The sequence below is a fragment of the Paramormyrops kingsleyae genome, chromosome 7 (assembly GCF_048594095.1).
Source record: "Paramormyrops kingsleyae isolate MSU_618 chromosome 7, PKINGS_0.4, whole genome shotgun sequence".
NCBI classification, from domain to species: Eukaryota; Metazoa; Chordata; class Actinopteri; order Osteoglossiformes; family Mormyridae; genus Paramormyrops; species Paramormyrops kingsleyae.
Window position 1 is genome coordinate 897,628 of NC_132803.1, and position 27,925 is coordinate 925,552.

General features: G+C 51.3%; 2 protein-coding genes across 11 annotated transcripts; one reads left to right on the top strand and one right to left on the bottom strand.

Moving 5' to 3' along the window:
* The first annotated feature begins 1,254 nt into the window (after positions 1–1,254).
* On the top strand, positions 1,255–9,083 carry smpd4 (sphingomyelin phosphodiesterase 4). Of its 4 annotated transcripts, none has more exons than XM_023791247.2 (20): positions 1,255–1,423; positions 1,666–1,733; positions 1,843–1,929; positions 2,051–2,187; positions 2,321–2,396; positions 2,499–2,607; positions 2,877–2,929; positions 3,052–3,203; positions 3,272–3,428; positions 3,565–3,636; positions 4,800–4,889; positions 6,043–6,191; positions 6,280–6,370; positions 6,651–6,751; positions 6,904–7,067; positions 7,249–7,454; positions 7,857–8,087; positions 8,170–8,301; positions 8,435–8,563; positions 8,629–9,083. In XM_023791247.2, the coding sequence occupies exons 2-20, from the start codon at positions 1,695–1,697 to the stop codon at positions 8,950–8,952; spliced, it is 2,499 nt and encodes an 832-aa protein (XP_023647015.2). In that variant the 5' UTR covers positions 1,255–1,423; positions 1,666–1,694; the 3' UTR covers positions 8,953–9,083. The 4 variants fall into 4 exon arrangements, with proteins under 4 accessions (XP_023647015.2, XP_023647016.2, XP_023647017.2 ...); XM_023791248.2 differs by having other exon boundaries at positions 1,256–1,423; positions 3,296–3,428; XM_023791249.2 differs by lacking the exon at positions 4,800–4,889 and having other exon boundaries at positions 1,256–1,423.
* A 3,244-nt stretch (positions 9,084–12,327) lies between these two features.
* Positions 12,328–27,219, bottom strand: med15 (mediator complex subunit 15). Of its 7 annotated transcripts, none has more exons than XM_072713898.1 (19): positions 26,890–27,216; positions 25,441–25,528; positions 25,278–25,329; positions 25,160–25,183; positions 21,886–22,059; positions 21,311–21,570; positions 20,227–20,394; positions 19,894–20,172; positions 19,631–19,783; positions 17,491–17,604; positions 16,701–16,831; positions 15,189–15,316; positions 14,860–14,994; positions 14,697–14,760; positions 14,536–14,602; positions 14,286–14,446; positions 14,049–14,215; positions 13,313–13,411; positions 12,328–13,213 (listed from the first exon to the last, which is right to left on the bottom strand). In XM_072713898.1, exons 1-19 carry the CDS (start codon positions 26,955–26,957, stop codon positions 13,077–13,079), a joined length of 2,469 nt encoding a protein of 822 aa, XP_072569999.1. In that variant the 5' UTR covers positions 26,958–27,216; the 3' UTR covers positions 12,328–13,076. The 7 variants fall into 7 exon arrangements, with proteins under 7 accessions (XP_072569999.1, XP_072569997.1, XP_072570000.1 ...); XM_072713896.1 differs by having other exon boundaries at positions 19,894–20,394; positions 26,890–27,016; positions 27,107–27,122; XM_072713899.1 differs by having other exon boundaries at positions 19,894–20,394; positions 21,952–22,059; positions 26,890–27,219.
* Between the last annotated feature and the right edge of the window lie 706 nt (positions 27,220–27,925).

The window sequence follows — 27,925 nt, forward strand, 5'->3', positions numbered from 1 at the left end:
TGGACTGCAGTTGCAAACAGGAGCACCTGGACGAAACACAAGTAGAATATTACTCATGCACATAGTTCCTCAATTTAAAATTTTTAATTGACGCTACACTGCCATCTAGCGGACTCAAATGGTAATGTTGTCCTGAGTTGGACACGCTCGATCTGAAATGCAGAAATTTGTGTTCTTACAACGACTGTGAAATTATACATTGATTTAATTCTGAAATAACCCTGGGGAACTCACGGGGTCATATACGACCATTCCTTTTATTTCTGCCTTACATTTTTTATTTTTTTTGCTTTACAGCCCATTGTACCATATACAACCCAGTAACAGTGACATTTAGTGATTATTGACTGAATTAACCAGATTATTTTTCATAGTAAATATGGCCCCCAAGGTTGTTGCTGTACATGCTGCAAAGATTCACCTGTCAAGCTGTGAATAGGTAAGTGGCAGAAATGTTGTATCATCGGTTATAATGTTTAGATGTTATAGAACATGTACAACTAGGTTTTGGATGTTTTGAAACTTTTCTGGCAACTGTGATGATCATGTTCCATGTGCTCAACATCAGCCTCAGACAAAAAACAGAGGGGATACAGGTGGTGCACCAGACCTTACAACCCACCACAAGTAAACTTTCTGTGTGTAGTAGATCTTTTGGCAGGTCTGTTCACTTGACTTGTTTCTTAATGGGTTGGCATGTTTGACGCATGTGTTTTATTGCATTTTGAAAATGAGAATGTTGCAAAGATTTGGTTTTTCCTTCTTTTCTGTCCTTATTTCATATGTGAAATTAACAAGTTGGAACAGCATGAACAGTCCAGTGGGTCGTATATGGCACATTTCATAACATGGACTGGGAAAGGGTTATTTTTACAAAACACCTGTTTTTGAGTTCACTGGGTCTGTATGATCTTTTTAGCCAATGGACATATTTTTCCTATAATGATAAGATTGTCTGGGTTCCCCAGGGATAACGTAAGAAAAATACATTTATTACACAACTAAAATATATGGTGTCGCGAAAGCCATCTTCAATTGAATATACTCCGTAATTGACATTTGTGAAAAATTTGCACTACTAAGAACAGTATGCCCCACGTACCACCTAATATTTTTTTCATGCCAGAAAGCACTGCATAATACGTACAGTACAAGCCAATGCCACACAGCTAATTAGCGGGGTATGCCTGCCCTGTAACCGGGGGCGACAGTCAGTTTCCCGGAAGTCTGCTGCGACTCTTCCGTCGCGCATGCGCAAAGTCGTCCGTTATGTAGGGTGACGTCACTGAGGGGCGCCGAGCGACTGCCTTGGGAACGCGGTAGATTGGAACTGATCGTATGTGAAAAGGAGGAAAAAGAACATTTTACAGGACGAGCGTGGACGCGAGTCTGTTGGAGCGCCTAAAAGCGAGGAGCTGGGCACGTAGGTATCCGGCTGCTTTCCGCCTTGTGCTAATTTTCCTGGAGTGAAACTTAACGCGGTTCGGCTGGCCGCGCGCTTAGCCAGCTCGAGAACCTGGGTTACGTCTGTCTAAAGTCTCTGTCTGTACGTGAGCAAGCCCGCAGGTCAGGTCACAGCAGCCTGGAGTGCTTTGCCATGCCGTTCACCTTGCCCGGGCCTCTTTGCCGTTAGTAACACATGACATGATGCTGTCTCTGCCGCAGCTGTCCAGCTGGTCCGGAATTGCGCCCCCATGGCTGGCCCCGTTACGCAGCCACCCAGCTTCCTCCTGGTCAGTTATTCCCCGTCCGGCGTCGCCGCTGTGCTCCCCCTTATTAGGCTCTTACTATTCTGTTTCGCTCCTCCGCTGCTTTAACGCGGGTCTCCTTTCGTCCCTTCAGACCAATCTCAAAGCGGACTGGACAACGAAGCCGTTCCTGCAGCGATGCCAGGAGCTGGTGAAGGTGATCGATGACTACCCGGCCAAGGTAGAGTACAACTGGCGGGGCTGGTGATGTCTGAGGTGTTATTGCTGTAGGGTCGGTGCCTTCTAGGGTAACTGGCTGTTATCAGACAGAGTGGGATTTACTGAGCTGTCGCTGTGTGCAGGACCTCCAGCCTGTGTTTCCCTGGCTGGTCGAAAGTGTGTTTGGCAGCCTGGATGGGGTCATTGTGGGCTGGAACCTGCGCTTGCTGCAGCCTAGAACCAATGAATACAGCGTCGTCATGGAGTTTCTAGACCCCAGGTGGGCTGCCTCACATCCGTGCACCACAGACTTATGTGTATTAGGGGACGATCATAGGCATCGTTTTGATGGACCCCTGAAGGACCCTCCACCCCCTCCCCAATTTACCCACTGAGCTCTGCTCCTTTTCCAGTGGTCCCATGATGAAGCTGGTGTACAAACTCCAAGCAGAGGAGTACAAGTATGAGGTTCCTGTGTCCTACCTCCCGGTGAGTCTGACTAAACCCCCCACCCCCATTCCAGATCAGCCGTCCAGATCACGAAACGGTCACCAACGCTGTAGCATCGGCACTACCTCTCTCTCCCTGCAGGGGCCAGTGAAGAGCTCCATCCAGCAGGGTGTCCTGCCCGACTGCCCCCTCTTCCACAACAAGCTGCAGTCCCCCCTGTCCGGCCTGCTCACGCTCACACTGTCCCTCAGTATCCTTTGGGTGGGTGTTGGGGGGGGGGGGGTTGCTTCAGAATGGCCAAAATCTTCGCTCAGCCCAACCTGCTGGAAATGATCCAGAAGGGTGAGGAAGAAATGATCAGGAGCTGTGTAGAAGTGTCAGATGTGAATGGGTGGGTGTTTGGGGAGGGGAGGGGAGGGGAGGGGGAGGGGAGGGGAGGGGAGGGGAGGGGGAGGGGAGGGGGAGCACATGAGTGAGTCTTTTTGTTTGAGTATGTTGGGTCCCTTAGCTGCTCTTCAGATCCCTTCGAATACTACATGTTTAACTTCGCCTACTGCCTGATCGCACCCCGGGTGGGTAACCCTCTCACCATTTAGGCTGGGTTCACGGTTGCTATGCTAACGCACCGCTCCCTTGCCTGCAGATCCTAAAAGCTCTGCTAGCATGTGCTAACATGCTGCTCCCTCTTCCACAGAGCTTTCCCCAGGGACAGAATGGGACGGCCTCAGACAGCGCCTACTTTGTGCTTGTGGACACTTATCTGAAGTACTTCCTGCCAACAGAAGGCAGCGTGCCCCCCTCTCCATTCTCAGATGCCAGGGGCTCCGTGTCGCCTCCTACTCCCAGGTACAGCTAACCCCATTCCTGGTGGCCTTCTCCATGTGTGCCTCTTAACAGCCTCATTTCCACTTTAGAGAGCTGTCCGTCTCTTCGCCCAGATCACCCAGCATGCCGCTGGCAGGTTACGCCTCTCAGAGCAGCGGCTTACTGAAGAGGCACATTTCCCATCAGCCCTCGGTGAACGCGGACCCTGCCGCCCAGGAGATCTGGAGGTCCGAGACTCTGCTGCAGGTGAGGCTCTGTGGGGGGCATGAGCTGGTACCCGAGGACTTATTAATTAAGCTCTGGACTGAAGTGAGGCGTGGTCTGCGCTGCTACCTCGCTCGCACCGTGGTGAACACCCCCGTGTCCTGTGTCTCCTGCCCAGGTCTTTGTGGAGCTCTGGCTGCACCACTACTCCCTGGACATGTACCAGAAGCTGCAGTCCCCCCAGGTGAAGGTAAGGGCCCATCCCGCCCCAGCCTGGCCCTGCTCACTAATGCCAAGCACACACTACTTTCCCGGGATGGTTTCCAGGAGTGTGCCTGTCCCCCCCCAACCCCACCCACCCACCCCCCACATTCTGGCTGCGCCATGTAAATTATTTGCATTGTGACTTCCGCCCAGTTCCCGCAAAAGCCAATAACACTTTGCCTTCCATCCGTAAGTGCGGCCACACGCACCTCTTGTCTGAATCCTGGGCTGTTTTCCGTGTGTTTGTTCAGGGACGCGTGCGCGCACAGACATCTGTGTCGGCCTGGGGCTGCTGTGCGCTCTGTGTCTTGGGGGTAGCTGTCTGCGCAGCCGTCTGCTTTCAGCCCTCCCCTCTCCATCCTGGACAGGCCAGTCAGGGCAGTCGGGCAGAGCGCAGGGCACCTTCACTTGGGGACTTTCTAAACGGCTCGGGCAGCCACTGCGGCCTGACGAATGGTCACCGGTCTGGCATGGGCTGCTGGTAGTAGGCACGCTGTCTCCTTGGCATCACTCACTCTCTGTCCGTCGTCCTGTCCATGGCATGCATCCTCCCCGGATGTCCCTCCCTCTCCATGGCGCCACATGCTATCTGTGTCACTGGCTGGCTGTGAAAATCTAGCTGCCTGTTGTCTGGGCACCTCTGGTTCTGCCTAATTTCCTGTCCTCTCCCAGTAATTCCATATGCTCCAGCTTTAAACCCACAGCAATTAATTATGACCACAGATTTATACAGATTCTTGAGATTTATTTTTGTAGTAAACTGTGAAAAATGCAAAACAGACATTTGTTTCTGTAAAACACAGTCATACCTGCAGTGCATCTTTTATATGTAGTTCATGCATTATTTTGATCTATATTCCTTCTGCTGAAATCTTCCTGCTCTGATTGTGGGAGGAGATTCCCGGTTGTGCTGTACATAGTGAGACTCCAGGCCCCCAGCCAGAGTGACATCATCTCTCCTTGTTTAGTTTCTCTTCCTCTCCCTCCATGTTGCACTGCCCTTCCTCCTCCATGCTCACCTTCCTCTCTCCCCTGTCTTCTCTGTCTGTCTGCCTCCTCCCTCCCTCCCTTGTCCTCCTCTCACTGTGTCCCGTTGCTCTTGTCCCCCCCACCCCCCACCCCACCCACCGGGCGTGACGGGTCTCTCAGCTGGCTCTGCTCCAGTATCGCCTCAGTATGTCCGGTGTGGCCAGCGCCCCCCTCACCTCCACCGGCTACGGGACCCTGCACACCTACCAAGTACCTCCTTACTTTTCATTGTGTTCTCTAGATGTGCATGTTAGCCTGTAACTCATCCAGGGACTATGGGGGCCGCGGGTAGGTGGCCTGACTGCGTTTGTGACTGTTTCCTTTTAGCATGGCTGCACACACTCACTGTTAAATGTTTTATATGTTCTCTGCTGTATGTGTCGGCCATTCTATTCCGCTTTCTGGTTAAACACTACTACCTTTAAAGGTGCTCTGCCAAATTACCAGGAGCCGTGTCTTTGCTGCCCCCATTTCCAGGGCCAAACATGGACAGTTTAGAGGTTCGCTGCTGATCTTCCATAGATGCTTGATACGGTTCCCAATGTAACGGCTGCCTGTGACCAAATCTGTTACCTAGGGCCATTTTTGTCCCGGTGTGGGACTCGCCACACATCAGGAGAGAAGCTTGTGAGAAGTTACAGCTTCTGAGGCCTCGGGGTGGGGATCCCATCCTGCAAGAGCTGGGGATTCTGAGGCCTCGGGGTGGGAATCCCATCCTTCAGGCGCTGGGGATTCTGAGGCCTCGGGGTGGGGATCCCATCCTTCTGGAGCTGGGGATTCTGAGGCCTCGGGGTGGGGATCCCATCCTTCTGGAGCTGGGGATTCTGAGGCCTCGGGGTGGGGATCCCATCCTGCAGGAGCTGGGGATTCTGAGGCCTCGGGGTGGGGATCCCATCCTGCAGGAGCTGGGGATTCTGAGGCCTCGGGGTGGGGTTCCCATCCTTCTGGAGCTGGGGATTCTGAGGCCTCGGGGTGGGGATCCCATCCTTCTGGAGCTGGGGATTCTGAGGCCTCGGGGTGGGGATCCCATCCTTCTGGAGCTGGGGATTCTGAGGCCTCGGGGTGGGGATCCCATCCTGCAGGAGCTGGGGATTCTGAGGCCTCGGGGTGGGGATCCCATCCTGCAGGAGCTGGGGATTCTGAGGCCTCGGGGTGGGGATCCCATCCTTCTGGAGCTGGGGATTCTGAGGCCTCGGGGTGGGGATCCCATCCTGCAGGAGCTGGGGATTCTGAGGCCTCGGGGTGGGGATCCCATCCTTCTGGAGCTGGGGATTTTGACGTGCTCTTTGTGATTGGCAGCTGGGGGGGGGGGGTCTGTGATTGCCCGCTACTCTGATTCGCCGTGTGTTGGGGGCGGGTCTAGGAGCCTTTCAGTCCCACAGAGGAGCACATCCTGGTGGTGCGACTTCTGGTCAAGCACCTGCACGCCTTCTCCAGCAGCCTGAAGCCGGAGCTGGCCCCCCCTTCGCCTTCGGCCCACTCGCACGCCAGTCCCCTGGAGGAGTTCAAAAGGTAAGAGGAGGACTGCGGTACCATGCGTGCCCCCCCCTCCTCTCACAGCCACAATCTAACCTGTTCCATCCCCATCCTGCCCCCGCAGGGTGGTTATCTCGCGGTTTGTCCAGCAGAAGCTTTACATCTTCCTGCAGCACTGCTTCGGCCACTGGCCCCTAGATGTGTCCTTCAGAGCCGTACGTGACCCGATGCGTCCCCTTCATCCACTCGAAGCAGATCGCGGGGGAAGGCGTCCTTCCCCGTCGACCCTGAGGCCTGACTTTAAAACCGATTAATGTGTTTTCCTTGTGTCCTGTGTTTTTCCTTGTGCCCTGTGTTATTCCTTGTGCCCTGTGTTATTCCTTGTGCCCTGTGTTATTCCTTGTGCCCTGTGTTATTCCTTGTGCCCTGTGTTATTCCTTGTGCCCTGTGTTATTCCTTGTGCCCTGTGTTATTCCTTTGGCTCTGTGCCAATAGGTGCTGGAGACCTGGCTGAGCTACATCCAGCCCTGGAGATACACCAGCGAGAACAGCAGCCCCCCAGGGGACAGCCACAGCCGCAGTGTTCCTGAGAAGTGGTACTATGATGCTGTTATTTCTAATCAACTTTACCATTTGGTGGATGTTTTGCCCAAGAGCAATTAAGGTTAATCACCTTCCTCAAGAGGACAGTGGCATCGCTTCCTGGAGGGCTGGGTACAAACTATTCTTGTCCGCCCCCCCCCCCCAGGGCGTCCTTTGTCCAGGAGAACCTTCTGATGTACACAAAGCTGTTCCAGGGTTTCCTCAACCGCGCCCTGCGCACTGACCTGGTCAACACCAAGAACGCACTCATGGTCTTCAGAGTGGGCAAAGTCTTCGCTCAGCCCAACCTGCCGGAAATGATCCAGAAGGGTGAGGAAGAAGTGATCAGGAGCTGTGTAGAAGTGTCAGCTGTGTATTTAGGGTTCATGTCTGCCCCCCCCGCCCAACATAGATCCACTGTTTTCAGGGGTGACTTCTGATCTTTTTAATTTAAAAAAAGAAAAAAACAGTGATTTACAGGTTAACTGGGGTGACGTTGTAAACGGTGCAGGGGAGCAGCTGTTCCTGGAACCGGACCATGTGCTCCACCAGAGGCAGCCCCGCATCTTCCCCACACCCTCCCGGGGGGGCAGCTTCCTGTCTGCTCGCCAGCCTCCAGAGGCAGACGCCATCTTCAAGGTCAAGAACCATGTCTACAGCCTGGAGGGGCAGGACTGTCAGTACAAGCAGATGTTCGGCAGCGAGTTGCGGAGCACAGTAAGCCTGTCGTGGGGTCGGTAGGGTAGGGGGCACTTTTAGGCGGGGTGGGGGGGGCGTTCATTCCTGCCGGTCGTTCCCAAAGCATTTTCATCCTTGTTATGTGAAGCATGAGTGAGGAATTACCTCCTTCAGTTTTGGGGAGTGAGTGGCTCGGTGGTTGAAGCCTCTGCTCATGATCAGATCACCGGTTGGAGCCCCATCCTCAGCAAAACAGTCACATGTCCGTGGGCCCTTCAGCAACGGGGAGGGGCACACGATGGCTGAACCTATGCTGTGACCCCCAAGCTACGGAGAGCAAGATGGGGCAGGCAGAGAAGAATCCCAATGTACCAGTACTCGTATTTGTGCAAATGGCAAAAGACTGATTTTTATTTGCATGCTGTTTAAAACCCCTCCCAGGTGCTGAAACTGGTCCAGATCATTGCCCAGGCCCGTCAGACCGCCAAACGCATCTCAGACCACTCCGCCGAAGCTGCCGCCAACCAGTCCTTCCTGTCCTGGTTCAGCATGGGCTCATCGGACCTGAACAGCACGTACACAGCGGGCGAGGCAGACGATGCGGGCGAGTGTGTCCGCAAGACCCACGAGTTCCTGGACCGGGCCCTGGACTACCTGTGTCAGATATTCCGGGTAGGTGGGAGGTGACGCCCTCCGGAGGGGTGGGGGGGGCCATCAGACATGCTTCACTGGCTTTCGTCCTCTTTCCTCCCAGCTGAATACCGCACAGGTGACCCAGCTGGTGACAAACCTGGCCCAGGTCCCGGATGACCTCGGATCCAGGCAGCTGCCCGACTGCATTCGGGGGGAGAACGGGCTGGTACTGACTGACCTCGGCCGCATGCAGGTAGGGCGGCCGGCGATGGCTCACGTTTCTTTTCACTCACCATTATAAAAAAGGTGGGATGTTAATCTAGCATGAGCACTGTCTGGGCCTGCTACCACGGCGACCAGCTCAGGGTCTGAATTAAATGATGCAGATCATCAACGGACTGCGGCGCTTTGACATCCAGTACCAAGGCGACCCTGAGCTGCAGCCCATCCGCAGCTACGAGAACGCCTTGCTGGTGCGCCTCCTCTACCGGATTACCACCTTCCTCAATGAGCGGGTAAGTGTCTATGGGGGGGGGGTCCCCAGCCAGTGGGGGGTCTGACCCAGGGCTCCCTTTGGCAGTATGCCGTCCAGATGGAAGTCCTGTGCTCCCGGACCGACCTTCTGGGCCGCATGGGGAGGTTCTACCTGAGCTGCCCGGCCGGCGCCGCTGAGAGACGCCGTAACAGCCCAGCCGCGGCCCGAGCGGTCCTCGTCCCTCGACGACCGCGCCTCAGCCTGCGGACGCTGGCCAGTTATCGCACCCTGCTGAGTATCACCCTGCTCTACCTGCTGGGGGCGCTGTTCTCGTTTGGCCCACTGTCCAGCACGGGGCTCCTCCTGGTGGCCGCCGCAGTGTATGGACTCTTCATGAGCGTGTTCAGTGACAAGCTGAAGATGCACTGAGGCGTTGGTTTCTGTCGTACCGCCGGTATTTGCTTTTAACGTTTCCTTTACCTTACCCTGTAAATAAATCCCAGAATCTCTGGCTGAATGGTGTGTGAGATCTGTTTTAAATAAATTGGTGAAAGTGCAAACTGATGAACCCTTCTTTATAAAACATGTAACTTTGTTCATGTGATATTCTGCATGTTACAGCGGGGAAAATAAGTATTGAATTTGTCAACATTTTTCGCAGTAAATATATTTCTAATGGGGCCATTGACATGAAATTTATATCTGATGTCTGTAACAACCCAAGTAATCCAGACGTGCAAAGAAATCATAATGCGTAAGTCCACAAATTGTGTAATAAAGTGAAATGACTGAATAAGTATTAAACACATGAAGAAAAGGAGGAGCAAAAAGGCAAGGAAATCCCGGAAACCATCAGAAATCTGTCTGCATTTAGAAAGCAATCGGTGCAAATTAATATCAGCTGGCTTAGTCCTAATTGATGGCCTATATAAAGGTTTCTCATTACCAAGGCGTCACACAAGAAGCATCTCATGATGGGCAAACGCGAGGAGCTCACTTAAGACCTTCGCAACCTGATTGCCAGCACCATATGCTGAAAAACAGACTTCGTATAATTGAAGAAAGGAAGAATGGAGAAATGTACCGAGACATTTTGATAAGAATCTGCTGTCATCTACCAGGGTGCTCAAGATGAAACAAGGGTGGACATTTCAGCAAGACAATGATCCCACAAATATACCGCGAAGGAAACTCTCAGCTGGTTTCAGAGGAAAAAAATAAAGCTGCTAGAATGGATCATTCAGTCACCCGACTTGAATCCAATCGAAAATCTATGGAAAGATCAGAGTGCATAGGACAGGCCCCCAGAACCTTCATGACAGTTCGTGTGGAAGAATGAGCCAAAATAACACTTGAGCAATGCATGCGACTAGTTTCTCCATACCGGAGGCGTCCTGAAGCTGTCATTACCAATTAATACATTTTTTACTATGTATTAAATTTTGGTAAGCGTGTTCAGTACTTATTCCATTTGTCATTTCACTTCATTACACATAATTTATGGATTTATTTGTTTAAATTTCTTTGTATGTGTGAATTACTTGGGTTGTTACTGACATCTGTGGCCTGTACTACAAAGCGGGGTTACTGGCTTATCGGGGTAACTTGTTGGATTTAAGGTAGTCTGGGCAAAATGTAAGTGAACAAATATGAAGTCTATTTAAACTGTGGTACCTTAAATCCGACAAGTTACCCTGATTAGCCAGTAACCCCGCTTCGCAGTTCAGGCCACTGGTGTAAACTTCATGTCGATAGCCCCATTAGAAAAATATTTACTGAGAGAGAAGAATGTTGACTAGTTCAATACTTATTTTCCCTGATGTATATCCTTGTTCATAATTTGGCTAAATCCATCCGTCTTCTCCCATAAACAAGCTTTGCTTGTCTCAGTGAGGATCCAGCCACAGACTCCAGCTCATTCCAGGAAGCGGTTGGGTACTGCGATCCCTCCAAAGCATGCCCAGGTCCGCCCCAGCCCCTGACCAGTCGGGGTGCAGGCTGGGACCCGCAGGCTCTGGCCTTTTCAGCTCCACCCTTAAGGTGGTGTCAGATTTGGATGTGGCTCCCTTGAGCTGCAAGGACCTGAAAAGGTTTGAGTAAATTTAAAATTCATTTTTAAAAAAACCTATCTGCAGTTTTTGTTTGGTAAAATTAGGGTTTAGGTTACTGCTGTGAAGCCTCACCCAATGATCAGAGACCTGGTCAATTAAGCGACTACTATGCCCTTTCCTGGTCAGTTTTAATGAGTATAAGCACAATCCCCGGTACATTTTGCAAGCATAGTTTCAACATGGCTGTCATGACAACACAAACAAACCAAGTGGAACCTGCATACTAACTAATCAGGAAAATTATCTATTAACAAGGCAACTGGCAAATTGGGTTGGAACGGTAGATCAATACCCAGTGGGGGGTCTCTCCTGACAGTATGTCTGACAGCCGCATTCCCAGAGCAGGTAACAGCAGCGTTTAGGCATGGACATGCTGCAGAGGGACCGCAGTTGCTGCATGGGAGGTCCGTCTGTCTGTCTTCCTCCCTCCTCTGTGTGCGCCAACATCCGTACTTAACCTGTGTTGAAGCCGTGGTGTTTTTTTAAATACAACGGACACCCCAAATTTAACCAGAATTTAGATTTTGTTACAATAAAATTTACAGATTTTTGGAGATTAGTGAGATTACCTTACAACTGACCGGCTGACAAGAACTCATAAAAAATGTAATCTCTATTATAAACAAAAAGTAATACTGAAAATTTTAAGCTGGACAGCTCCAAAGGCGACCATGTGCCCGCAGACTGCCGGATAAACAAATACATTGAAAGTTCAGTAGTTTAGCAAGAACTCCATATAGATGAATGCCCCCCCCCCAGGCTGCCCCATCCCTGTGGAGGTAGGAGCCTTACTGCGACTATAAGCTTTAGATGGCAGTATCACTCTCTTTCCTGGCCCCCAGCAGCTCCTCAGTCCATATAAGCACCCTCAGGTGACTGCCACACCACCCTCTGCCTGCCACCAGGGGGCACCCTCCCAAACAAATTAGAACAGGTGTGCTAAACAGCTGGCCAATCATTGTCTGTATATAGACACAGAGTGAGTCCATGGCCCTTTTCTCGGTTTCATCAGAGCTGAAGATGCAGTGAGATTTCCCAGAATCCCAAGCAGACCTGAGCCACTTAGAATGCAAGTCTCACTTTCTGAGTCAGCCTAATCGTGCCAGTGGCTTAGAGATGTCTGCTTGGGTCCTGAAGGTCATGGGGTTGAATCCCACGAGGAGCAGAGCCATCACACCACTGTTTGGCCCTTCAACAAGACCCTTAACCCCACCTGCTCTGGACGCTGGCTGACCTGTGCTCTGACCAAGCTTTCCTCACTTGCATGACACTTTGGATTGAAGGGTCTGCTAGATGTCACGTATCTTGGGCTTGTCTGAGGCATGGTCTGTTGCCTCAGCATCCCGCTGTGGCCTATGCCTGCGCAGAAGCGAACTCGACGCCGTCCAATTGGACCCAGCATGGCACATGACCTTTGACCTGTAGGGCTGAATTCAGACACACTGGGATTCATGCAGATAGGTAGGGTGGCACTGGATAGGAACAAACACCCATCTGCCGTCTCTGTCAACACCAGCCTTGATCTGATGTAACGTGGCAGAACAGAAGTCATTGACCCTGACGACTGAGCACAGGAGCTTAACTAGCCCTCAGGGTCACTGGGTGAATCATTAAAACAGGTCAACATGACAAGCTGTGTGTGCAGTTTTAGTAATAATAAAAATGTAGGTTTGATATTTAAAATGAGAAGCCCTTCAAATTGTAATTTTCTCACTTTATTTACACAAAAACAAAATCAGTACTGGATGAATGAAGCCATCTGTAATCAATCTGGCCGAGATTTCCCACTCTGAAGCCGTGTTCCTCTCAGGTCTGGCCGAGTCCCTCCCTCCTCCCTGCAGGCAACCCCCACTCCCCGGCAACCCCCACTCCCCGTTCCCCCGCACTGCGTCACCCTGCCTGCACCTGGAGCCGAGCCCCGGGACCCTGCAGAGGGGCTGTCTCCAGAGGACGGGGTGCTGAAAAGGACAAGCAGCGCCACAAGCGCCAGACGCCAAAGCATGACGACAGCGAGTACGGGCGAGATCCTTATGGAGCTCGGCACTGGCAGAATGCTAAGAAAGGCTAACAAGCTAAATGCTGTGCGCAGGACTCTGACAAGTCAGGGTCCCGATTCACATTCAAATAAGCTTTGCAGACCAAGAAGGCGAAGGCGTTACAGCAAACTAACTCAGTTTAATGCAGTGTAATACAATCCATTTAGCCAACAGCCTATACTAAGAGCTCCGCTGTAATTAAAACAGAAAAAAACCACCAGGACCAAGCAGGATGACTATACTGGGGAAGAAGCACGTGCTGACACGGTTAAGGGTGGCTTTTACTGCCCGAGGGTCACAGGGCACACTCTCACACTAAGTCGCTATCCATTTCATAAAACGCACAGACAGCTCACAAAGCAGCCAACAGAGGTGGCAGGCCATAGGTCTGAGGGGCAGGATGGCGCTACGCCGGGGAGAGACAGGCCTGCTTGACGCTCTGGGCCCACGTGTTGAGCAGCGCCGTGAGCGAATGCTTGTCCGGCAGCTGCAGCAGCTTGGAGGTCATGTTCCTGTGGACCGTCTGCAGGAAGGGGTTGGCGTCTGGGGAGGGTTTTGGGCAGGCAGACGGTGAGCGTCAGGTCACACAGCCACACATCGCCCTACCTCCCCGCCCATGGTACGGCCCCCTTGTCCGCTCACCATACTGCTGCCCGTCGTCTGCCAGCTGTGGGCTCTGCTCGGGGTAGTCAGCCGGAACGCTGAGCTGGAGGGGGGGTACGCTGGGGAGACTCTTATCATCTGTGGGGGACAGGAGTATGAGCAGTGAAGGCTGCTGGTCACCATGCGGTCAGTCTGCGTGGTCAGGTCTGCGTGGTCATGTCAGCCTGTCTGCCTGTGTGCGTGGTCAGGTCTGCGTGGTCATGTCCGTCTGTCTGCCTGTGTGCGTAGTCAGGTCTGCGTGGTCATGTCCGTCTGTCTGCCTGTGTGCGTGGTCAGGTCTGCGTGGTCATGTCCGTCTGTCTGCCTGTGTGCGTGGTCAGGCCTGCGTGGTCATGTCAGCCTGTCTGCCTGTGTGCGTGGTCAGGTCTGCGTGGTCATGTCAGCCTGTCTGCCTGTGTGCGTGGTCAGGTCTGCGTGGTCATGTCCGTCTGTCTGCGTGGTCATGTCCGTCTGTCTGCGTGGTCATGTCCGTCTGTCTGCCTGTGTGCATGGTCAGGTCAGTCTGCCTGCCTGTGTGCGTGGTCAGGTCTGCGTGGTCATGTCAGCCTGTCTGCCTGTGTGCGTGGTCAGGTCTGCGTGGTCATGTCCGTCTGTCTGCGTGGTCATGTCCGTCTGTCTGCGTGGTCATGTCCGTCTGTCTGCCTGTGTGCATCCATGCGAGTCCGTCCATGCGTCTGTTTGTCTCAGTGTACATGTAGGAGTGAAAGAGACACACCCAGCTTGCAGATAAGATGCACTGTCCCGCTGTTGCTGCAGTGAGACGGCACCAGGTTAACCAGGAACTTGGTGCTGAGACGGGCCACCTCCCCCTGCAGGATGTTAGGGATGGTCTGCCGCTCGTCCTCCTCGTGCTTCCGCTTGCGAGCCGCGATGCTGGGGCCCCTGCCCAAGAGCCGGCGGTTAGGCCCCCCCCTTATCTCAGCATTTTGCATTTCAGTGTAATTTTACTCACGTGATAGGCGGGCCGTGGATGGCCATCATGGCCGGGGCAAAGGTGCGGTACAGCGAGTGGTTAAAGACGGGCGAGCGAATGTTGGCCATGACCGCGTCCAGCAGGGGCTGACACAGGTACTGCTGCTTGGTGCTGGGCACAGGCGGCGGGGGCGGGGTGGGCTGGGAGGAGAGACAGCATAGGGTGGGACCACAGCGTGATACGCAGCCCGGTTTACCACGCAAAGACAGACAGACAGACAGACACTCACCACAGCCATGTCGTTCTTCAGCTTCTCTAAAGCGATCTCACACTTCTGTAATGTCCTCAAGGGACACCTAGAAGAAGACGTGATTTAACTGCTTGCTGTGGGCCGGGGTGGGGGGGGATGGGGGTAGGGCTACTCAATGCGGGGGGGGGGGGGGGGCGTACCGCTTGGAGGGGTCCGTCAGGATGTCCAGCAGGCTCTTCATCTTGCTTAGATCCTTCTTCCTGTCTGTTGGGTAAACCCATTATCTTCAAATGGTACAGGGCAGGCAGCGAGGTTGGGTGGGGGCAGTGCGGGGGGGGTACAGTGTGGGGGGGGTGGGGGCACCTTCGTTCTTGTCGATTTTGTTAATCATCCTCCGCAGCGGCTCAATGTACTTGCTGAGCTGCTTCAGCTTCTCCAGGTACTGCTGCTCCTCTGTGGGTGAGCCGCCAGCCGAGCTGAGCACCGAGCTGGGATTCCCTATCGGGGAGAGGCGGGGACAGCCCTGATTAGCACCGCCCCCTCATCCCACAGAGGCGGGGACAGCCCTGATTAGCACCGCCCCCTCATCCCACAGAGGTGGGGACAGCCCTGATTAGCAACACCCCCCACCCCACAGAGCACTGCCCCCCAACCCCCATTTGAGACGCCGCCCACCGGGGACATGCTGGTACCTGGGGTGTTGAGGGGACCGGGGGAGGGGACGCCGTAGTTCTGAGGGGTCCGGGCATTTGCCGGGCTTTGGGAAGGCTGGGGGGATGGGCTGGGCTGGAACCCCCCCGGCGAGGGTGTGGGGCCAGAGCTGGAACATACATGAGCACATGACCGGCAGGTTCAGATACTGGCAGGAGAAGAACAGTGAAACGGAGCAAACAGTGATGGCAGAGGGCAATGGAGAGGGGTGCCAGAGAGGGGCAACAGGAAGGGGAGATGGAGAAGAATGATGGAGAGGGCAATGGAGAGGGGTGCCAGAGACGGGCGACAGGAAAGGCAGATGGAGAAGGGTGATGGAGAGGGCAATGGAGAGGGGTGCCAGGAAGGGGAGATGGAGAAGGGTGATGGAGAGGACAATGGAGAGGGGTGCCAGAGAGGGGCGACAGGAAGGGGAGATGGAGAAGGGTGATGGAGAGGGCAATGGAGAGGGGTGCCAGGAAGGGGAGATGGAGAAGGGTGATGGAGAGGACAATGGAGAGGGGTGCCAGAGAGGGGCGACAGGAAGGGGAGATGGAGAAGGGTGATGGAGAGGGCAATGGAGAGGGGTGACAGGAAGGGGAGATGGAGAAGGGTGATGGAGAGGGCAATGGAGAGGGGTGCCAGAGAGGGGCGACAGGAAGGGGAGATGGAGAAGGGTGCCAGAGATGGGTGACAGGAAGGGCAGATGGAGAAGGGTGATGGAGAGGGCAATGGAGAGGGGTGCCAGAGAGGGGCGACAGGAAGGGGAGATGGAAAAGGGTGATGGAGAGGGCAATGGAGAGGGGTGCCAGGAAGGGGAGATGGAGAAGGGTGATGGAGAGGGCAATGGAGAGGGGTGCCAGAGAGGGGCGACAGGAAGGGGAGATGGAGAAGGGTGCCAGAGATGGGTGACAGGAAGGGCAGATGGAGAAGGGTGATGGAGAGGGCAATGGAGAGGGGTGCCAGAGATGGGTGACAGGAAGGGGAGATGGAGAAGGCATTGGAGAGGGGTGCCAGAGACAGGTAACTGGAAGGGGAGATGGAGAACGGTAATGAAGAGGGCAATGGAGAGGGGTGTCAGGAAGGGGAGATGAAGGAGAGATGGAGAGGGCAATGGAGAGGGGTGCTAGGAAGGGGAGATGGAGAAGGGTGATGGAGAGGGGCGACAGGAAAGAGAGATGGAGAAGGGTGGAGAGGGCAATGGAGAGGGGCGACAGGAAGGGGAGATGGAGAAGGGTGATGCAGAGAGGTGACGGGATGGCAACCAGAGGGGGCCGGGTCTAGTGGGATAAACAAGCGGAGGGGCCGATGAGACAGGGCACAGTCTGTAAATAACAGTAAGAGTGGTACATTAATGGCCAGCTGGCCCTGGGTGAGCCCATGATCTGGGGCCATGCAAAGCAGCAGGCAGGACCTACAGGCCCAGAGTATCCTTCTTATTTCTTTTACCTGCATACGCCATCAGACACAGCGGGAGCACGTCTGTACCAAGGGCTGTTTCCTATGTGTCGTACCTGACAGAGTTTGGCTGGGAGGTCGGAGGCTGTGGGGACGGCTGCGGCTGGGGGGGTGGCGGCATGGACTGCGGGGGGGGCACCTGCACTGAAGAGGGGGACGATGACATCATCGAGGACTGAGGGACCTGCTGAGTGGAGATGAGACGAGGGGTCCATGAGTGTGTGGTTTCAAGAGTGAGGGGGGAGGGGGGGCCCTAGCACTCCCATTCACATAACTGTGCACTTGCCCCCCCCCCCCCAAAAAAAAGGTACAGGGTTTCTCCCAGAAATCCAGCCAACAGCACCAGCTCCATCTCTTTACTTCCAAGAGCAAGAGGCTCCACCTGCTTCCATCTGCAGGCCTGGAGGAAACTCTGAGGGGCCAGCTAGCCAATCAGTACACCGCGCTGTTACCTGAGGAGCCAGTCAGCCAATCAGTACACCGCGCTGTTACCTGAGGGGCCAGCCAGCCAATCAGCATTGCAGAGTTTCCAGACTCTGCAGCTCCCATTCACAGGAGCCTCCAACCTGAAATTTCAGCTGAATGTCCGTGTGCTTCCTTGTTTACGAGCCCTGCATGACGCACGGCTCCGGCCGGGCGACTCCTCAGCTTCTGATCACACACCGCATATCAGAGCCAAACACTGATGCAAAAACCGGCACAAATCCAGAGCCCAAGAGCTGATCCTCACATGGGTCTAGTTCTGCAATCGCAGGTATGTGGCTGACGGGACGGGGGCCGGGGGGGGGAGGGGGGGGGCCACACTGTATACCTCTGGGTGCTGCTATCAATCCCTAGGGTAAATACCTGTGGCGTTTGCTGTCCTCCCCCAGTGGCAGCGCTGGGGGGCGCTGCAGAGGTCGGCGTGGCGCGGGGTGGGCGGGGTGGAATTTGCATCCCAGAGCGGGCCATCATCATCATCTCGGGAGGATAAAGGGACAACAGACAGGTCACAAGCAAAAAAAAAAAAAAAAAAAAAAAACGAATGCAAACGCAGTATGGCAGCAGCACATGGGGGGTCATGCGGACACAAACACAGAGTCAGAGACCCCAAGCGAGGGCCCATGCACGGCCACAGCGTCTCTGAGGGTTAAGTCAAGAGCGCATGCAGTGCGGCCAAGACACACAGCTGTCACACACACTTCACGGTGTGGTAAGGCTGCCACTTTTTACCCATGATTCCACGGAACAATTCAGTTACAATAAAAGATTAACATTAAAATCGGGAGCATCTTTAGTTGTCTAGTTAAGGCCATTTTAAGCAGGCAGGTTTAACACAGACTGCCAAGAGCACAGCAACAAGTAAAGCAAACAAACATGGATTCCTCAGTACTGGTCTCAGATGAACCCCTTCATTTTGTGCTGGTGTCAGACACAAACCAGCACAACCAGCAGAAGACAGACCATCTATCAACTCAGTGCTGGCATTACATTACAAATCACATTTTTATAGGGACAGGCTTCTGGCCTGAGACTATGTGATGAGACAACAGTTGGTGAAATGTGGCACATATTCCTTGATGCTGACCACGTGAAGCCACCTACTGGTCACCTAGGGAAGCACAGCCTGTGCTGTGGAGATTATTCCGATGTAGTATGATATAAGACCGTCTGACAGGCCATCAACTCCTTTGGCTAATTCTAATGCAGCGCTACTGCATTCTCTGTCTGTGTTTGTATCAGAGGCAAAACTTAACATTAAAAATGGTTTCCTAAGTAGCGGATCTCTCAACTGCACGCATACGCAAACTTACACGTACATACACAGGTAGACATGCACAGCCCTGCCAGTCAGCGTGTGTTAACAGGATGCAGATTACGGCCTCATCTGCAAAAGGGCTCAGAAGGTGCAAAAGCCTCACTCAGGCTGAAAGGAAAGCTTTGGTTTAGCGGTCCAAGCGAACAAGCCACATAGATACCAATGCGTCTGGGTAGACAGGCTCAAGCTACGGGCACACGCCAACACCCAAACATGCACACGCAAGCCGTGACAAATGCCATGGGGTGAGCTGAGGGATCTCCCATGGGTTCCTTGGGTGTCATGACCCTTCTGCTGAAGGACAGGCCTTTAGGCTGGGGGATGCTCACCGCCATTTATAACCCCTTCATCTGCGTTTGCCATCAGTCTGGGTTTTAGGTAGGGGGAGGGGGGAGAGTTTCAAACCGGGACGCGCAAAAATGGGCAGCACGGGACAGCCAAGTGCCACTGGGTCACAAACTCCTCAAGCGACAAACCCGAGATCCGAGGCTCAGAGGTACACTGACTTCTTCAGCAGCTTTAAGGAGGGGAGACGGACTGCTTCCTGTAAATTCTACATCTGGGGAAACCTTTCAAAAGGTGACGCAGCACACTCTCGGTGACTGGGAGTCTAAGATACACCACGCTGACAGGACTGTTCACGCATCACTGCCCGGCAAGCTGCTAACCGCCTGTTCTTGGGGGTTTCCAAAGTCCGTGCAAGCGACCTGCCTGTCACTACACTTTTTCACATGGATGATTGTTCACTGGGGACCAGGTGGGTGAGGCTCTCGTGAAGTACATGTCATGATATAGTAACATCTCTTAAAACCACGCAGGCAGACTCTGAGGGAGCATGGAGACCATCCACAAAGCAAGTCCAAGGTCTCAAGCCTGCTTGGACCTCAGAGGAGTGTATCACTCATTTTTGGAAAACCCAAAATGTAATTCCAGTGTCTGGAAATAAACAAAAATATTTTTTTAAAAATGGATGCAACTTCCCTCTTATCCCAATAGAAGGAAGAAAACCGGTGAAAACTGAAAAGAATAAAATTGATAAGAAGTTGTTCACCCATCAATGGAATAGTTACCCACCCAAGACATCTGCAATTTGACAACAAAAAATAACAGATTAAAAAATAATGAACAACATTGTACTGGCTCCAGAGCTGGAAGCCCCCACCCACGACTGATTAGCAGCTCCCTCACCTGTCCAGGAACAAGATGGGTCTGGACCACAGCTGCTTGTTGCTGGGAAACCGCCTGCTGCTGCTGGGCAAACGGCTGCTGCTGCTGGGCAAACGGCTGCTGCTGCTGGGCAAACGGCTGCTGCTGCATGACTCTGGGGGTCATTTGCTGCTGCTGAAAATGCATAGCCACTTCAAAATGGGTCTTGTTAATTCAGCGCTGAACTCACCCCTGCAGGCGTCCGCCCACACCCTGACCGCTCCCTCCATGTCTCCCCCTCACACCTGCATCAGTTTAATTTGCTGCTGCTGCTGCTGGCTGAGCTGTCCAATTGGCATGTGTTGGGCTGGAATCTGGCCTCCCAGGGCCTGCTGCGGGTGGGGGGCCAGCTGGGAGGCCTGGGGAGGTGGTGGCGGCTGTTGCGGGTGGTGGACTAGGTGATGCACTTGTTGCTGGGCCTGGACCTGGGCCTGATGCTGGGACTGCTGCTGCTGCTGCTGTTGTTGTTGCTGTTGCTGCAGCTGCTGTTGCTGTTGAAGGGCTTGAACTGCCTGGGCCTGGGCCTGGGCCTGGGCCTGGGCCTGGGCCTGGGCCTGAGCCTGAGCCTGAGCCTGAGCCTGGGCCTGAGCCTGGGCCTGAGCCTGAGCCTGGGCCTGGGCCTGGGCCTGAGCCTGAGCCTGAGCCTGGGCCTGAGCCTGAGCCTGAGCCTGAGCCTGAGCCACCTGCTGATGCTGGAGCTGCTGTAGCTGGACAATCTGCTGCTGTTGCAGGCGGGATGCAAGCATCTAGAACAGAGAGCATGAGAGAACCACCAACATCAGCCCTATAATTTTAGCTGAAGCACTGAGTGACCTCCAGCCATTTCACAATTATACAACTTCATGGTCCATACACCTCATAAGGACCAAACAAGAAGCGAGTAGTGTCAGGGTGGAGCCGAATCGCTCTTCACCCCTGTGGGCAGTCAGTTATCCTCTCACTACAGCAAACATTCACAGACCTGCTGTTCACTAAGTTCAGGAAGAATATAAGAGAGGCTGGATATCTTCAATCCCACTGGGCCAGACGGAAACAGGTTAAGGATGATTAGCAAACAAAGAAACAGTGATGTCATACAAAGTTAACAAGAAAACGGAAACTATCTGACACACATCGACAAAAGCAGCAGCTGTGAAAGGTAACAGGGTGATTTCACATCACAGGATTTTTTTTTTCAGGAACCAGAACCTTTTCCTAGAACCAAGAACTTTTGTCATGTTCACGCTGCAGAAACTCAGTCCAATCATGGTTCTGAGGCAGTTCCGGCACCCCTTTTTATTGATAACCTTGCCGATTGGTTGACCACAAGCACTGGTGCTAATCTGGGAGTTATGCAGAAGTGCATAAATAAACACGTTGTGAATCACATAACTAAACTATAAATAAAAAGCCATGTCCAGTTTTGAATGAGATAGATCCCCTTAACAACTAACAAAACAATTTGTTCATCCCTCATTGTTTTGGGGTGGCGGGGGTGGTTTTGTATGAAAGAAAACGTGAAATTTAACTTACAAGTTTTTTTCGTCTCCAAAAGAAAAAATTCCCGGGAACTTAGAACCAGGTACCAGAACATAGGTGTGAAAATGCTCACAGATCCATTAAGAGAAAAGCAACATACCCCCATCCTCCCACAAGCCTCACAAGACAAGAGGACTCACTGACCGGCTGAGCTTGCTGGTTCTGCTGCTGCTGGTTCTGACCCTGCTGCTGCTGCTGTTGTTGCTGCTGCTGCTGCTGTTGTTGTTGCTGCTGCTTCAGCCGGTGAAGCTGCTGCTGTTGCTGCAACATGGCCACCTGCTGCTGCTGCTGGGCCGAAAACTGGGGAAACTGCTGCTGCTGCTGTTGTTGCTGCTGCTGCTGCTGTTGCTGTTGTTGCTGCTGCTGCTGCTGGACCATCTGCTGGATCTGGGTTGGCATAGCAACTATGGGGCAGAGGACAGAGGTCTGTCAGCAGACCACCAAAGTGACAGTGCAGTCCTCAGGAAGTGAAGGACAAGTGGCAGAGTGTCGGGAATAAGCATTATGGCGTGTTGAAGAAAAGAGAATCTTCAAATGAGGCTGAACTTACATGCATAACGCCTTAACTCCTTGTGCCATAATCAGTATTATACACAGCAGATGACCTATTTGGTCCTCTAGGTGCAGTTAATACAATAGCAGCTCATAAGCAAAGCATGGTGAAGCCATCAAGACACAGCCACTGTGCAGAAACAGGCCCAGCCCACAAACCAACTCACTGGGCTGAGGGTTTCCAGCAACGCCCGGAATGACATGCTGAGTCATCGGCATTTGGGTCAAGCTACCCATGGAGGCTCCAGGGGGGCGGGGTCCGATAGTTAGCCCGCTAGGTCCACCCGTCCCCACCGCCGTCAAATTGTGAAGTGCGTTCATTGGGTCTGCTGTGGGTAGGACTGAAAACACAGAGAAAATAGGGGTAAAGTGCTACAAGCTTAGTACTTAAGTGCCAACCAAGTCAGTCATCGCCTAAAAACATTCCATTAAAGCCAAGTGCGGTGATTGCTCAGATGGACCACAACTTACAGTGTCTTCACACTTGGCCTGGTTGCCTTGTACTGTACCCAAGCACAATTACACCCCCCCCCCCCTGCTGGTCTGCGCTCACATTGCACTTAACAATCATGGCCCAAGCACGCTTTTGTCATCACTGTGCGAGTTCTTTTCTGTTGAAGGAACCCAAGGAAGGAAAGGGCCATCGCACAGAACAATGGAATTCACGACTAGTGTCCTAATTTTGTGCCTTATGTGGAGTCATTTTTGGCACAATGACACACAGATTTATTCTGCATGTTTATTCAATAGAGGGACAAAAGAAAACAGATAAAATGTCTGTAACCTTTATATTAGCTAATATTGTGTTTGCCGTTTTGTTTGTTTACAGTGGAGTGTAATAGTCATGAGCACTTATGGAAGAAATATGTTTTACAGTTTAGGGTGCCGGCATGTTTTTTTTCTCTTCATTCTTCAGTGCAGCACTATCTCAAAAACCAAATAACGAATCATATCCAGACTGATAACCCTCACCCCCAAAAAGTCTCCTTACATTAAGCACTCCGCCCCCCTCACATGCATTTTTAATAAGGCGGAAGTGAACGACAATCAAGGTGGATATACCCTTTATATATTTAACAGAACATATCATCGTCCACCAGGTAACCAAATGAACCTGAGTGATCATAGTGCGAGGCTTTCAATGTCAGGGAACGTGATGTAGTTGAGTGCAGTGTTTCCCCTACCATTATATTAGGGGGGGGCGCAACGGCACCTCCCACCCCCCCTTGAAGGTCAAGTTAATTTTATTTCATTTGAATTTTATTTCAGGAGACCATCTTGCAGCCTGTATGTGGATCTCAATAATTGGGCCAGACGTTTCTCACTTCCCATATCAAGAGGCTCTAGAAATGTTCTTCCAGAAGCCCAGAAAGATACTCTGAGTGACAAAAGATGCACACTTTGTGTATAATTGTCATAAAAAGAAATGTTCTGATGTTTAGTTCAGTTGTTATATTGACTGCTGTCATTAAAAGAAACACATGAACACCTTGAATCCTGTAGGTGTACGTCTGTCCCGCCCCCCCCAAGCTGTAAACCAAGGGGAAACACTAGAGTGAGACAACTTATAAATGCACTTTAGATAGATGTCTTGTGAAACTCAGTGCATATATAATTTACCATGAACAATACTTAATCTTTTTTTTTTTTTGCATTAGTATCCTTGCAGTACTGGTATTGGCATCAAGGTCATGATTTCGGTATCGTGACATGACCATAGACCAAAGTGATCCTTTGCTGCCATGTTCGTCACTGACCAATAAGTAGACATTTTATTGTGCAATGCAATTTTGTGGGGGTAAAAAAAACGATGCAATCTATACAGCCAACCGGATCCACTCCTTCGGGGTCCAGTTCACGTGTGTGTGCAGGCATGTGTCAGTCACATCACTGAGGATGCGTTTGTGTTCCGTAGCACGGTAAACCATCACACCAGAAGCATACCATACCCAAGTCTGACTAACCGTGCTCAGGCCTATCTTCTCAAGCCGGCCCAGGCACAGTTATGGGCAATTTGGTAACTCCAATTGATATCAGCACAGTTTTGGACTGCGAGAGAGGAATCCCAAGATTACACAGGGAGAACATGTAAACTCCACATACATAGAGCCATGACAGAAACTTCAACCCTGGTCCCAGAGGCGTGAGGCAACAGCGAAAGCCACTGAGCTAACCCTCCATCTTCACCATCACTAAAGGTGGCTGCTGCTCCACGACCATAACCTTTGTTATCTTTACGTTGAGGCATAATCCCATCACTCAGTTCATTACCTTCACTTGTAAATGTTTTAAGATTATTCTTGCCTATAAATCTCCGCTAAATCTCCTCATAAACTTCAGATAGTTCAGAACTCTGCTGCCCCCCTCCTTACTCACACCCGCTCCTATCAACACATCACACCCGTTCTGCAGAGCCTGCACTGGCTCCCCATAAAAGAGTGCATTCACTTCAAAATGCTACTTCTGACATTTAAAGCTCTTAACAATCAAGATCCCCCATATCTTACTGATTTGCTTCTACCCTACCAGCCCCCCCGCAGTCTTAGATCTTCCTCTACTGGCTCTCTCCTCATCCCCCCTTCCAAATTACATAGCTATGGTGACCATGCATTCTCCAATTCAGCTCCCCGCCTTTGGAATTCATTACCTACTGCCATCCGTTTATCGACCTCTGTTTCAGATTTTAAATCCAAGCTAAAAACCTCACTTTTTGCTCAGGTATTCAACCTTCCATATGCATAATGTGTATTTGTATAATCTGTTTTCTGTGTACTTTCTCTGTAAGGCGTCTGACTTGTAAAAGCGCTATATAAATAAAATGTAGTATTATTATTATTATTATTATTATTAACCATGGTGTCAACCGTCAGCTACACTTGGCTGATTCTTCACCCATTGGCCGTGATCCCCATTGAAACGCCACCCATCATCAAAGCAGCATTACTGACAGATCCCTTGGCTAACTGGACCTTCTTTTCCATGTATCTCAGTAGTTTAAATCTTTGCTTTAGAAGTCCCTGGGGTGCTCCATCCATCTCTGATTTCTCTTCCACTTGCCCATTGAACATGGGCATTTTAAGGGGGCAAAAGTTTACAAGTAAGCACACCTATAAAAGTATTTTTTTTACTCTCTCTCTTGAAAACAAAAATCAACACACAGAGGGCTGAAACACACAGCTGACTCCATAACCACATTCGCTCAAGATTTAGTTCCGCTTCTGGTGGAGATTAACGTATATTCATGATAAGGTTGGGCAGGAGAGACACTTGTACAGTTCCACGAAATGCAGTGTCCAGGGGAGGGGAAAGTATGTGCACCCCTGTGTTCACTGCAGCCGGCATCATTTCAGTGTTCAGTACTGCTCTGATGATAACCTCTATCGTCCAAACCCCCCACATCCCATTTGACCGTTTGTGAGAAAAATAAAGTTCAAAACTGACCTGGTCCTCCTTGAGCTTTCTTATCTGCAACACAAAAAACACTTTAAAATGTCAGAATTTCCAGGTGGGATGCATGAAACTGAGCCAATGTGCAGAGGTGGTGGGCATTTCTACTCACGGATGTCTCTGAAATGGATGATGAGTCTGGCCACCAGGGAGAGATACTCGTCCTGTTTGCGGTGAATAAACATCACAGTAAACAAAGAGCTACGGCCATCTCGCCACACACCCAGCGGAAACCCCTCTTTTTCCTGCATGTGTTTAATGTCGGCTTGGCTCACCCTGGATTTGGCCTTAACGAACACGTGGCTCTCCATGTCGTTGCTGGATTTGTTGGACACGGCACCAGCCTTCCGCATGGCATCTTCACTAAATTAGACATTAAGAAGAAGAGACACCGGGAAAATAATCACATATTAAAACTATGATTCATTTCTGTCCACTAGGATGCATCATTACATCAGCTTCATGAACATTCAGAATATGGAATCCAGTTTACAGGCTTCCAAGTGAAATCAGACTCATTGTTTGCTGATAAATTCATTAGCAGTGTCAGACATAAGCAATTGCCTAGTGCCCCATGTGATTATTGGGGTGCAAAACAGTGAGAAAAAAAATCTGAATAAATACCACAGGTTACATCAGTGACAGATGTAACTGATGGAGCCCGTTACATGCCAACTCATCTATTTTATTAATAAAGTTCTGCAAAATCTTAAAACTATCCAGCCAGTAGTTTGTCAGTGAAAAATGTTTAAAGTTGATAAGATGAGTAATTTTTGCTATCCTGAACTCATATGTATACATGTTCACCAACAGCTCATATAATAATGGATTTAGCTGGATTTATGCTAGGTACAAATGAGATTCTTCTGATAATGTCTACTGAATTTCAGCTTGATCCATGTTCCTGAATTTACGCAGCTGTTAAATGCACTTGAAAAGGTCGTGTTACATGTATGGGTGTGCTAACATCAATTTAAAAGAAATTGTATTTCTTTCTCAGATTTAACAAACCTGTTAAAAAACAGTGCTATTGTGACTAATATATATCTTTAATATAAATGAACTGACAGAATTTGCTTTCTGTTTTCCCGGGGAAGATCTCACCTGGGGCACCAGAACATCCAGGGCCGACCCCACAGACACACTTCATTGCCACAAAGTCGCGTATGATTGTATTTATTATCAGCCACGCAAAAAGACAGCATCTCGGAACCTCTAAATGTCTCCAACCGTTGTGGAATTGACGACATTTATCAATAAGCAACACATACATTTACTTCTTATAGTTTATTACATCTTTCCGACCCGGATGCATTCTGGCCTTCTATATAACACAACCAACGCCGGGAAGTACCAGACAGATAGTTACTCACTTTTGACTCATTTATTTTGTATTTCGGTTGGTGTACGGAGCTGGTCTTTCCCGGACCCTGCGGGTGACGCAGTACAGAGCCGGACCCTGCAAGCTCTGCCGCCGGCCAGGGGAAACTGCTGTCCGCCTAGCAGCTCCCGCGGCGTCATTACGACAACAAACAGCCGTCTGCCCCTTTCTGAAACGCGTGCATCTTCCGACCAAGTCACTCACTATGAAACCGAGGATGTATCTGCGGCCTGGTACCCGATGGTTGCCCGGGAACGTACACATATCCGGGCGTGTTTTAAAACCTACTGTTTCCACTAACCGGCAGCCGCCTGTAAACACAGGACGGGGAGCAGACACTTACATTTGTGCCACCACCTTCTGACGGAAGGCGAGGCTCTTCCAGTCGTTCTCCGGTCCTCCAGGATCCATTGCGTCTGCCGTGCCTGAACGTTACGCTTCCGGTTCAACCGCTCCTGATGACGAATTTTCTTTTTGCGAGGTGGTTCAGGAAAACTTATTAATATACATGAGAGGCTACGTGATTGGCTATCTCATTAATATTTATAAAGAAGCGCTACCTGAACGTGCTCCTATCGACATGTGCGGCTCTAAGGCATTCACTGGCTAATCAGGAAGCGCTTCGCTTATGAATTTTAATAAGATTTCCCGAACCACCCTGTAAAACGCAAATTGGCCTGATCCGCGGCTCCTGGGGGGGTGGGCGCGCAGGGGACTTTGAAGGGGCGGGGCTTCATGAAGGAAAGTCTGGTGTCGGGGCGGGGTTTGAGTTGAAGGAGAGTCTGGGGTAAAGACCTGCACTCCCGCGGGAGTACCGCGGGACCCAACGCACCGAGTGCGGCGCGGGACAAGATTTGATGGGTGGATGCGGGTGCGGGCAGTAAGGTCCTCATGTACGTGCGGGTTGCGGGAGAATAGAATTAATCGTGGGACTCCCGCAAAATGAAATTATCTTAAAACTAATTTATTAAAAACAAATACTCTATTTGCACAAAAGCAACAAGAACGACTAAATTAAAATAATAACAATTTACAGAAACTTCAATTGCCGCGCTCTGAGTGCCGGGGGACGTAACCGGACACCCCAAGAAGGAATCAGCCTGGTGCTTGGACGAGATGGCATGTTCTGAAAAGCTCCTCGTTCGTGTACATGTTCATCATTCCATTTAATTAAACTCAAGTAAAACGAAACATATTTGTTTATTTTCCGTTTCTTTTTATATATATACTCAAAAGGGAAGCAAGTGAAACAAATAACATAGTAGCGGGAAGAAGCGGTAAAAATAAAACTACTTATATGTTTACCTGCGGGATTTTGCGGGCGGGAGCGGGATAAAACTTGAATACTGCGGGTGGGAGCGGGAGAAAATAATATATAT

What these genes read in the sequence shown, in the direction of transcription:
- med15 (XM_072713895.1), bottom strand. Translation starts at nt 26,957, where the DNA reads ATGGATCCTGGAGGACCGGAGAACGACTGGAAGAGCCTCGCCTTCCGT. An exon ending in TCGTTAAGGCCAAATCCAGG is followed by an intron (nt 25,330 to 25,440) that starts GTGAGCCAAGCC and finishes CACCGCAAACAG; the next exon opens with GACGAGTATCTCTCCCTGGT. An exon ending in AGAACCAGCAAGCTCAGCCG is followed by an intron (nt 20,395 to 21,310) that starts GTCAGTGAGTCC and finishes TCTCTGTTCTAG; the next exon opens with ATGCTTGCATCCCGCCTGCA.
- smpd4 (XM_023791247.2), top strand. Translation starts at nt 1,695, where the DNA reads ATGGCTGGCCCCGTTACGCAGCCACCCAGCTTCCTCCTG. An exon ending in GGTCCGAGACTCTGCTGCAG is followed by an intron (nt 3,429 to 3,564) that starts GTGAGGCTCTGT and finishes TCTCCTGCCCAG; the next exon opens with GTCTTTGTGGAGCTCTGGCT. An exon ending in TAGATGTGTCCTTCAGAGCC is followed by an intron (nt 6,371 to 6,650) that starts GTACGTGACCCG and finishes CTGTGCCAATAG; the next exon opens with GTGCTGGAGACCTGGCTGAG.